Source organism: Canis lupus, chromosome X (genome assembly GCF_003254725.2).
Source record: "Canis lupus dingo isolate Sandy chromosome X, ASM325472v2, whole genome shotgun sequence".
Classification (NCBI taxonomy): Eukaryota; Metazoa; Chordata; class Mammalia; order Carnivora; family Canidae; genus Canis; species Canis lupus.
The window spans coordinates 70,471,856-70,483,933 of record NC_064281.1 but is presented as its reverse complement, the minus strand read 5'-3'; the positions used below and the strand labels follow the sequence as shown (position 1 = coordinate 70,483,933).

General features: G+C 38.1%; 1 protein-coding gene across 7 annotated transcripts in view; it reads right to left on the bottom strand.

The window, feature by feature from the left end:
- The window catches only part of DIAPH2 (diaphanous related formin 2), a 1,060,012-nt gene that overhangs the window by 695,607 nt on the left and 352,327 nt on the right, over positions 1–12,078 (bottom strand). For all 7 annotated transcript variants that reach the window (XM_049107608.1, XM_049107607.1, XM_025431781.3 and 4 more), the window contains one exon: positions 10,962–11,076. In XM_049107608.1, the coding sequence (XP_048963565.1) occupies positions 10,962–11,076 (115 nt within the window). The remainder of the gene's footprint in view (positions 1–10,961; positions 11,077–12,078) is intronic.

The following is a 12,078-nucleotide window of genomic DNA, read 5'->3' as shown; positions in this document are numbered from 1 at the left end:
TGAGATTTCTGTTCATGACTTTTGCCCATTTCATGATTGGATTGTTTGCTTCTTGGGTGTGGAGTTTAATAAGTTGTTTATAGATCTTGGATACTAGCCCTTTCTCTGAGAGGTCATTTGCAAATATCTTCCCCATTGTGTAGGTTGTCTTTTAGCTTTGTTGACTCTTTCCTTTCCTTTGCAAAAGGCTTCTTATCTTGAAGAAGTCCCAATAATTCATTATTGCTTGTTTCTCTTGCCTTCATAAATGTATCTTGCAAGAAGTTGCTGTGGCCATGTTCAAACAGGGTATTGCCTGTGTTCTTAGGATTTTGATGGAATATTGGCTCACAGTTAGATCTTTCATCCATTTTCAGTTTATCTTTGTGGATGGTGTAAGAGAATAGTCTAATTTCACTCCTCTGCATGGGGATGTCCAATTTTCCCAGCAATATTTATTGAAGAGACTGTCTTTTTTCCAGTGGATAGTCTTTCCTACTTTGTCGAATATTAGTTGCCCATAAAGTTGAGGGTCCACTTCTGGATTCTCTACTCTGTTCCATTGATCTATGTGTCTGTTTTTGTGCCAGTACCACACTGTCTTGATGACCACAGCTTTGTAGTACAACCTGAAATCTGGCATTGTGATGTCCCCAGCTATGGTTTTCTTTTTTTAATATTCCCCGGGCTATTCGAGGTCTTTTCTGATTACACACAAATCTTAAGATGATTTCTTCCAACGCTCTGAAGAAAGTCCATGGTATTTTGATAGGGATTGCATTAAATGTGTATATTACCCTAGGTAGCATAGATATTTTTACAATATTAATTCTTCCAATTCATGAGCATGGAATATTTTTCCATCTCTTTGTGTCTTCCTCCATTTCTTTCAGAAGTGTTCTGTAGTTTTTAGGGTATAGATCCTTTACCTCTTTGGTTAGGTTTATTCCTAGGTAACTTATGCTTTTCGATGCAATTGTAAATGGGATTGACTCCTTAATTTCTCTTTCTTGAGTCTCATTGTGAGTGTATAGAAATTCCAGTGATTTCTGGGCATTGATTTTGTATCCTGCCACAAAGCCGAATTGCTGTATGAGTTCTAGGGATCCTGGGGTGGAGTCCTTTGGGTTTTCTATGGACAGTATCACGCCATTTGTGAAGAGGGAGAGTTTGACTTCTTCTTTGCCCATTTGAATGCCTTTTATTTCTTTTTTTTGTCTGATTGCTGAGGCGAGGACTTCAACTACTATGTTGAATAGCATTGGTGAGACTGGACATCCCTGTCTTGCTCCTGATCCTAGGGGAAAGGCTCCCCATTGAGAATGATATTTGCTGTGGGCTTTCAGTAGATGGCTTTGAAGATGCTGAGGAATGTTCCCTCTATCCCTAAACTCTGAAGAGGTTTGATTGGGAATGGATGCTGTGCTTTGTGAAATGCCTTCTCTGCATCTATTCAGATAATTATATAGTTCTTGATTTTTCCCTTGCTGATATGATCAATCATATTGATTGCTTTATGAGTGTTGAGCCAGCCTTGAATCCCGGGGATAAAACCAGTTGATCATGGTGTGTAATCTCTTAAAATATTGTTAGATCACATTAGCTACTATGATGTTGAGAATTTTTGCATCGGTGTTCATCAGGGATACTGGTCTATAATTCTCCTTTTTGGTGGGGTCTTTGGTTTTGGAATTAAGGTGATGCAGGCCTCGTAGAACGAGTCTGGAAGTACTCTATCTCTGTCTGTCTTTCTGAACAGCTTTAGTAGAATAGGTATGGTTTCTTCTTTAAACGTTTGATATAATTCCCCAAAGAAGCCATCTGGCCCTGGACTTTTGTGTCTTGGGAGGTTTTTGATGACTGCTTCAATTTCCTCCCTGCTTATTGACCTGTTCAGGTTTTCTATTTCTTCCTGTTCCAGTTTTGGTAGTTTGTCGTTTACCAGAAATACGTCCATTTCTTCTAGATTGACTAATTTATTGGCATATAGCTGTTCATAATGTGTTTTTAAAATCGTTTGTATTTCCTTGGTGTTGGTAGTGATCTCTCCTTTCTCATTCATGATTTTATTAATTTGAGTCTTCTCTCTCTTCATTTTATTAAGGCTGGCTAATGGTTTATCTATCTTATTAATTCTTTCAAAGAACCAACTCCTGGTTTTGTTGATCTGTTCCACAGTGCTTCTGGTCTCTATTTCATTGAGTTCTGCTCAAATCTTTATTAACTCTCTTCTTCTGCTGGGTGCAGGATCTATTTACTGTTTTTTCTCCAGCTCCTTAAGGTGCAAAATTAGTTTTATATTATCTAAGTATGTCTTCACTTTGGTTATTAATTGATTGATATAGTTGGCAGTCCCTCATTTAGGGTATAAATATTGATGATTGTTAGGTCCTCTTGTTGGATAGATTCTTTAAGTATGATATAGTGTCCCTCTTCATCTCTTACTACAGTTTTTGGGATAAACTTTAATTTATCTGATATAAGGATGGCTAGCCCTGCTTTCTTTTGGGACCGTTTGAATGCTAAATGGTTCTCCAACCTTTTATTTTCAGGCTGTAGGTGTCCTTATGTCTATAATGAGTCTCTTGTATACCGTAAATAATGGGTCTTGCATTTTTATCTAGTCTGAAACCCTGGGCCTTTTGATGGGGTCATTAAGCCCATTCACGTTCAGAGTTACTATTAAAAGATATGAATTTAGTGTCATCATAATACCTATTCAGTCCCTATTTTTGTAGATTGTTCCCTTCGCCTTTGTCTTTCTATTACAGAGTCCCCCTTAGTATTCCTTGCAGAGCCAGCTTGGTGGTCACATAGTCTTTCAGTTTCTGCCTATCTTATAAACTCTTTATCTCTCCTTCTATTCTGAATGAGAGTCTTGCTGGATAAAGTATTCTTGGGTGCAGGTTCTTCTCATTTAGGACCCTGAATATATCCTGGCACCCCCTTCTTGCTTGCCAGGTCTCTGTGGAGAGGTCTGCGGTTAACCTAATACTTCTCCCCATAAAAGTTAGAGATTTCTTGTCTCTTGCTGCTTTAAGGATCTTCTCTTTATCTTTGGAATTTGCAACCTTCACTATTAAATGTCGAGGTGTTGAGCGGTTTTTATTGATTTTAGGGGAGGGGGATCTCTCTATTTCCTGGATCTGAATGCGTGTTTCCCTTCCCAACTTAGGAAAGTTCTCAGCTATGATTTGTTCAAATACATATTCTGGACCTCTGTCCCTTTCAGCGCCCTCGGGCACCCCAATTAAATGTAGATTTTTCTTTCTGAGGCTGTAATTTATTTCCCTTAACCTATCCTCATGATGTTTTATTTTTATTTTTTTTTTAATTTTTATTTATTTATGATAGTCACACACAGAGAGAGAGGCAGAGACACAGGAAGAGGGAGAAGCAGGCTCCATGCACCGGGAGCCCGATGTGGGATTCGATCCCGGGTCTCCAGGATCGCGCCCTGGGCCAAAGGCAGGCCCCAAACAGCTGCGCCACCCAGGGATCCCTCCTCATGATCTATTCATTGTTTGTCTCTTTTTTCCTCAGTTCTGTCCTTGCCATCAACTCATCTTCTATGTCACTCACTCATTTTTCTACCTCGTTATCCCTCGTCATTAGGACCTCCAGTTTGGATTACATCTCATTTAATTGATTTTTAATTTCTGCCTGATTAGATCTAAATTCTGTAGTCATGAAGTCTCTTGAAACCTTTATGCTTTTTTCTAGAGCCACCAGTAGCTTTATAATTGTGCTTCTGAACTGGCTTTCTGACATTGAGTTGTAATCCAAATTTTGTGACTCTGTGGGAGAGAGGTCTGTTTCTTTCTTTTGTGGTGAGTTTTTCTTTCTAGTCAGTTTGCTCGGTGCAGAGTTGCCTAAAACAAGTTGTACGGAAAAAGGAGAAAAAGACAAAAGAGAAAAAAGAAGAAAAAAAAAAAAGAACAAAAACAGATACAAAAATGGGGGGGGAAGCAAACAGAAAACAGAATACAAGGTGGAGTATCCTCTGATTCTATAAAGTGTAAATCCCTCGACTTCCTCTGGAACTTTTCAGTGCTGCTTGGTCAATAACTTGCTTTTCCCCTGTTCTTGTAGCTGATCTTCTGGGGTCGGGCCTGCTGTGCTGATTCTCAGGGTGAGCACTTGGGGGAGCTGCTCAGCCCCCTGCCTGGTGCACGGCTCAGTGGGAGTTGTTTATTCTGTTTATCCTGTGAGGCCACTGTGAGGCACAGTGGGAGTTGTTTATCCTGTGAGGCCCCAAGAGGAACAACAACAGTGGCAGCAGCCACCTCTCCAGCCCTGGAGTCAGCTCCTGTAGTAACTGTCACAGCTCCCAGTCTGCAGGGGCCTGGATGCTCCAGGGGCTGGGCCGCCAATCTGCACAGCTCAGCCCTGCCCCCCAGCCCACAGGGGCAGGAGCGTGCTTGCTGTCCTGTGTCCTCCCGGCCTCTGCCTGTCCCTGGGGAAGCGCCGGATCTTGGGCTGTGTCCCCCAGTGCCCTGCGCTCCAGGGCCTGCACTACTGGAATCGAGCTCCTGCTGTGCAGCCCCCTCCGCACAGAGCCGCTGCCTGAGCAGCCGTGGGAGGTGCTCCTGGCCTGCCTGGCGTGTGCTGCAGCCTTTTAGGGAGCTCTCCCCAGGGGTGCAGGTCCTCTGTTAGTGCCCCTGGGAGCCTGAGGGCTTCCCCACCCCTCCTGGGATCCTGCTCCAACTCCCTGTGAGGGCCTTTCTCTCCTTTCTGTCTGGGAAGATTGGTGAAGCTCCTGCTTCTGTGGGATGGGGCTTTCCTGTTCTGGGGGCACTCGCTGGGTGGCCTTAGTCCGGCTCCTCGCTGGGGCTCCTCCCCCTTGGATGCTTTTTTATTTTTTATTTATTTTTTTTTTTCCGGCTCCTTACCTTGATAGAAGCGCAAACTCTTCTCACTGTAGCATTCCAGTTGTTCGCTCTTTAAATCTCAGACCGAATTCATAGGTTTTCAGGATGATTTGAAAGTTATCTAGGTAATTTGGTGGGGACAGGTGACTTGAGGACCCTACTCTCCCTCCATCTTGCTCCCCTAGCCTTGATGTTTACATGGCCCCAAATATCATCAATTGAATACTAAACTAGAACACATATACAAATTCTAACAGTTACATATATTAATATATATTCAAAAGTACTAATAAGGTCTTTTGAATCTGCATCTAATATACATATATTCATTCATTATTCCAGAACATTGTGAGATATACTTTGGTTTTTTTTGTTTTTGTTTTTTTTTGTTTTTTTTTTTTTTTTTTTTTTTTGTGAGATATATTTTGTTTCACAGCAACATTAGAGTCTGTAAGAACCTACGTATTAAGGGATCCCTGGGTGGCTCAGTAGTTTGGCGCCTGCCTTCCGACTAGGGTGTGATCCTGGAGTCCCAGCATTGAGTCCCACATTGGGCTCCCTGCACGGAGCCTGCTTCTCCCTCTGTCTATGTCTCTGCCTCTCTTTCTCTCTCCCTCTGTGTCTCTCATGAACAAATAAAATCTTTAAAAAAAGAACCTGGGAACACAGGTTTTGGGAACTATAAGACCTTAGAGATTAAGAATTCGTACTAATCAGTATATCATCATACCTTGTCTAAACTACATGTAGTTTATTCACAACCAAAGTTCTATCACATATCTCTGAATTCCCATCACTTATCTGTCTGCCAAGGCCCTCAATAGATTATAATCAAATTATTGTGCCCCTAATGCTTAAAGAACAAAACCCAATTACCTCAGTATGAAGTTCACCTTACCAGTTTCACCTCCAAGTACCAACTCAATAGGCTATGGTTTCAACAGCTGCACCTCACCCAGTATGTACCTCATGTCACCTCGATACTTTTCTAATGGTGTTCTCTGCCTAGAATGTCTTCTTTCCTTTTTTCCCTATTAAAATCCTACTTAAATTTCAAGGCCCAGCTCAAATTATATCACATCTGGGATCAACATTTGCCCTCCTCCTCAAAATTAACTATATTTCCATTCTGCATTCCCATTTAAAAATTATCTATGCTAGGGGGATCCCAGGGTGGCGCAGTGGTTTAGCGTCTGCCTTTGGCCCAGGGCGCGATCCTGGAGACCCAGGATTGAATCCCACGTTGGGCTCCCGGTGCATGGAGCCTGCTTATCCCTCTCCCTGTGTCTCTGCCTCTCTCTCTCTCTCTCTCTGTGTGACTATCATAAATGAATAAAAATTTAAAAAGAAACTAAAAATAAAAATTATCCATGCTAGGGACGCCTGGGTGGCTCAGTGGTTGAGTGTCTGCCTTTGGTTCAGGGCATGATCCCAGGGTCCCAGGATTGAGTCCCACATCAGGTTCCCCTGCATGGAAACTGCTTCTCCCTCTGCCTATGTCTCTGCCTCTCTCTCTCTCTGTGTCTCTCATGAATAAATAAATAAAATCTTTAAAAAAATATCTATGCTAGGGGATCCCTGGATGGCTCAGCGGTCTAGCACCTGTCTTTGGACTAGGGCATGATCCTGGAGTCCCGGGATTGAGTCCCGTGTCGGGCTCCCGGCATGGAGCCTGCTTGTCCCTCTGCCTGTGTCTCTGCCTCTCTCTATGTCTATCATGAATAAATAAATAAAATATTTTTAAAAATCCTTAATTAAAAAAAATATATCTATGCTAACATTTAATACAACTTGACTAAATGTAGCATACATCTTCCTCTCTCCCTCTCTAGATGGTAAGTTCCCTGGTGTAGGAAGAACAAGATTTTATTCAATCCTCTCTCTCCCACCGAGTATATTACCTTGCATATACTCAGCACTTTACAAATATAAATTAAATTAAATGAGAACTCCATTTTCTCTTAAATTAGAAATAATTTGGTTTATTAATAGAAAAGTTAAAAATGCTTTCTTTAACTGTAAGTAATTCAATCAAAAGTAGAATTTGATAGTAATTTCACATGTTAAATATTTATACACTTAAATATTACAGGAATTGGAGGGATTTTAAAACTTTTTTCAGGGTGCCTAGTTATCTCAGTAGGTTAAGCACTGGCTCTTGATTTCAGCTCAGGTCATGATCTCAGGGTCCTGAGATTGAACCCCATGTGGGGCTCCAGCTCAGTAGGGAATCTGCTTGCAGATTCTCTTTCTCTCTCTCTCTCTTTCCTTCCCACTTGAGTGCGCTCTCTCTCTCTCTCTCTCTTTCAAATAAATAAATCTTAAAGAAAAACAACAAAAAACTTCTTGGAGTGTCTGCGTGGCTCAGTCCATTGAATATCTGCTTTCGGCCTGAGTCATGATCCTGGTGTCCTGGGATGGAGCTCCTCCTTGGGCTCCATGCTAAGTAAGGAGCCTGCTTCTCCCTCTCCTTCTGCCCCTTGCTCATGTGCTCTATCTCAAATGAAAAAAATAAAATCTTAAAACATTTCTATTCAACAATCTGAAGCACTTTCTATTCCTCAATCTGAAGCACTTTGAACTCCTATGTTAAACATTGTCTTAACATAGACTAGTAATGCTTTCAGAGCATTTAGGGAGAACAGGACCTGAGTTCTCCAAACCCTTTGCAATAGAAGAAAATTCTCAGATGTTTTGGAACGCTGGATCTAAGAGCTTTGGAAATACATCTTAGAAACAATAAGTGTGTTCCTCCTTCCAGAATGCAACTGACTGAATGGCAAACAAAAGCAAAATGAGAGGGGTGCCTGAGTGGCTGAGTCAGGCATCTGTCTACAGCATGATCTCAGGGTCCAGGGATCAAGTCCTGAATCAGGCTCTATGCTCAGCAGGGAGTCTGCTTCTCCCTCTTCCTCTGTACTTGCTCCTGCTGTCTTTCTGTCTCACCTGAGTAAATAAAATCTTTAAAAAAAAAAAAAAAGCAAAATGGGAAAAGAAAGTGGTTTCTGGAGCTAGGGATGGCAGGGAAGTGTGTTCAGAGTTCACTGGAACCAGAGCCTCCAGATTTCTTACGGATCCTGCCACCTATTGGCCAAATTATGAATTAAGACACTGTAAGTGACAAGGAACTTAAAGCTGTTATAGTAAGATCAATCAATAGTTACTAAGTGTCATTAAAATAAATGGGAGTTTTGTATCATTAAAATTTGTTTTGGCTATATTATTTATGTCGGGAATATGCTATGATGTTTAATTGTTCCTTTAAATGTCCCTTTGAAAAATATATCTTAGTAAAAGTAATAGTACTGAAAGGTGCTCCTGACCTGATCTGTATTCAAATATTCAAAATTAGGACAGTAGAAGTAGTAATAGTATCACACATAAAATTCAGAGAATCAGAGCTAAGAACTGGAATGCAGTGTTCTTAGCAGTGAGTAGATGAGAGCCTTTATATAATTTTCATTAGGTTTTAGCAGCTGCAATAATAGTGCTTCTACCTTGATTGGCTACCTTGACTGGTAACTGATTGGCTCTACCAAGTGCTGCTCAGAAGAGCAGGGAATTCTCTTGCTGAATTAATAGCTGTATTAAGTGTATACAACTAAAGAAAAACACCACACACACAATATCATGTTAAGTGAAAGGGAAAAGGGAATTAATATTTGTTAAGTGCCTACTATACTAAACACTGTGCTCGGTGCTTTAAATATATAACCTTATTTAATTCTCACAACACTACTAGATAAACATTAGTCTACTCATTTTATAGATGAGAAAATTCACTCTCAGAGGTTACAAATATTACAGCTGGAATGCAAATAAGTGTGACTCCATTTCCTCTGGATCTTTCCAGTATATCACACTATCTTTAGAAACTCTCTAATGGATTTTATATTTACCTCTATGTCTCGAACACCATTTTATTCATTTGTAAAACATAGTCTGGACTAAATCACTTCTAAGGTCCAGACTAAATCTAAAATTTCATGAAATCTCGGATTCTTCCAGGACTCAATACAAATACATGGATAAGTAAAAGAGCAACTGCTCAATATTAAATGTGTAAAGAATTGGAGGGAAACATTTATAGAAAAGTAAATAAAAATTGCCTCTGAATGTAAGAAAAGCTGTTCAACTTCACTCTGAATTTAAGGAGTCAAAATTATAACACGAATGGTTTACCATTTTTACCTCTGAGATGGACAAAGGTTTCAGAGAAACAGATATCATATATATTTTAGGTGCCAGTATAGACAGAAACATTTGGAAGGCAGTTTGGTAATATATATCAAAATTATTAATGTACCCAGCATTTTATCCAGGAATTGCATTTCTAGAATTTGTCCTACCAATAGATCCTACATGCACAAAGGTATATGTAGATACATATTCATCACAACATTACCTGAAATATCAAAAGAGACTGGAATTAAATATCCACTCACTGGGGACCAATTAAATAAATTAGGATAAGTCCATAACATCAAACTCTATGGAGTATGCAAAAGAAACATAGTAGATGAAAACAAGCTATTATGGAATAACATCCAAGTATATAAGTGAAAACAGCAAGAAGTAAGAAGCAAAAAATGACAAATATACATATGCATCTAGAAGCATGTACTATTTCTAGGAGGCTGTGTGAGAAATTACTAACAGTGGTTTTCTCTGAGGAAGAAGCTGTAAGTTTGAGATGGAAGGGATAAGCTTATCATGCATCCTTTTTTACATTTTTTTACTATATAAATACCATGATACAAACATTTTTATCTTTTTGAATTTAAAAAAGAGTTTATAACAAATAGTAGTTGCTGGAGTCACTGAAAAAAACTTTGAAGGTTACTTATAAGAAAAAAAGAGAACTAATGCCAGGAATTTTTAAAATTTCAAATTTCTTCTAATTACCTCTGATTTATATGTGTATATGTGTGTGTGAACTTCAATCTACAAGCAACAACAAATACAACAAAAGCACCTCCAATGTCCAAGATATGATAGAAGTTCTGAAAAGGAGTATTTTTCATCTCTCTCTCCCTTGGTCTCCCTCTGTCTCTCAATCTTAGAAAATTCAGATTCTCACATTCTATGGCATATTGAGACAAATCATACAAATAAATGGTAAAGCTGCCAATTCCAAGGGCATGAGCATATGGAATTTATCAATTTCTTAGTTATGAAGACTCATCCAGACTGAAAAGATCCTATGTTTATCTAAACTATTAATTTTGTAACAATTAGTAAAACAGTAGTTAAAATGCCAAAACCTTAAAAGCCCCAATGATTATGAGAGACTGAGAAGTTACCTACTTATATAGTATCAAAATTATGTGTGAAATTCACAAGAGATTAAGTATCTAATCATAACGTGTTCTATTATCACATAAGTAAAATATACTTATTAGGTACCAGACTTTGATATTATTCCAGAAAATTCACTTATAGGAAAAAGCTGTAAAATCTCCTATGAAAATAAATTGATAAGTAGTACAAATATAAGAGGAAAGGCTATTTATGCACTATGAGCCAAATCTTATTCCAATTTCATGAAAACTTCTGGGCCATTACTATTCTACTACATTGTTTTCTCTTACATAGTAAATCAACAAATTTATTCCCTCTGCTTCTAAGTAAAAATACCTATAGTAGAAGGGTATAACTCACATATTAAACAATAAACACAATCCAACATTTTCAAATGATTAATAACATTTATGAAAAATAAGATTAAAATAAGGGTGCTGGGGTGGCTCAGTTGGTTAAGTATATGACTTTAGCTCAGGTCAGGATCTGAGGTCTTGGGATTAAGCCCCATGTCCAGCTCTCTCTCAGCGAGGAGTCTGCTTGTCCCTTTCCTTCTCCCTCTGCCCCTCCCCCAATTTGTTTGTTCATGCAATCTCTCACTCTTTCTTAAATACATACAAATTTTTTGAAAAAGAAAATGAGCAATTCTCCTTTACTTGATGGGTAAAATTTAAGAAATAAGTTAATCTATTCATGTTTGACTCTGTCCACTATGAAAAATTTATACATGTATACAATAGAAATTTTTAGCTAAGCACTGAATTCAATAAATCAGAAAAAGAAATTTATATTTTTAAAAAGAAAAAGTACCTTTTTTCTGGGTAGCAAAATTCAGTGCCAATTTTGCAAAGAGATCTGGATTTTCAAACTTGTCCTCCTTAACTTTTAACCAGAAACAGTTCTCAGATAATTCTTTGGGTTCAATCTGAAACAAAAATAACAAAGACAAGCTTCTAAATTATTATTTCATATTTAATTCTTCAAAGAATTCAATTTTACCAAGGTTGAATGATAGTTCCTTTATTTATCTACCTACTAAATCAATTTTAGGGTCTATGAAAATAATTTTTAAGTAAATATTCATTGAGGAAGTCAGGAAATTTTATTAATGTATATAAAAGATACACAACAGCAATTAGCCATATAGCAAATTAGATTTTAAATATTCTAATGAATCTAATGAAAGTAATCTTAAAAACATTTTAATAAATCTCCCAACTCACATACATTTTTTTTTTCTGCTCCTAGATTTTTAAAAATTAGGAAACTAAATTCATAAAAGTGAATTAATTCTCCATGTTTACTGACCAGGGTGAAGGAAGTAATTATAATAGCTGAAACCATACATACCTCCTATAATGTGTCAGGTGCTGTTTTAAGTGATTTGCATATATTACCTAATCTAATCCTTATAAAAATCCCTTGAAGCAGGACATATTATTATCTCCATGCTAAAATGAGGAACCATCTTTGGGTGTCCAAACTAGTAAATGGCAAAGATAGGAATTAAACCCAGCCAGTGTTCCTCTAGAAAATTGTGCTCATAACCACTACACTGAAACCTAATATTAGAACTGTACATTTTCCAGTACATCATGATGCTTTGTGTTATAATACCCTTTTACTATATGCTTAAATGCTAAATGAACATATCATTACATTTACCACACAGAGATAACTAGACCAACAACATATGGATCCTATAGTTTGGTGAATTATACCTTATAAAAAATAACTACATTTTAAAAACATTTGTACGTCATTTATTCTTATGAACAAAGCAGAACTATATTCTCAATGTAAAAACTGGTTTAATCATGATTCTGGTCAAACTAATTTACTATGTAGATACTGTCATATTTCACTCCAGGTATGTTCTCGGATGAGTCATTTCCTCAAATGGTGGTCTGGGTAATTGTATGTTCAT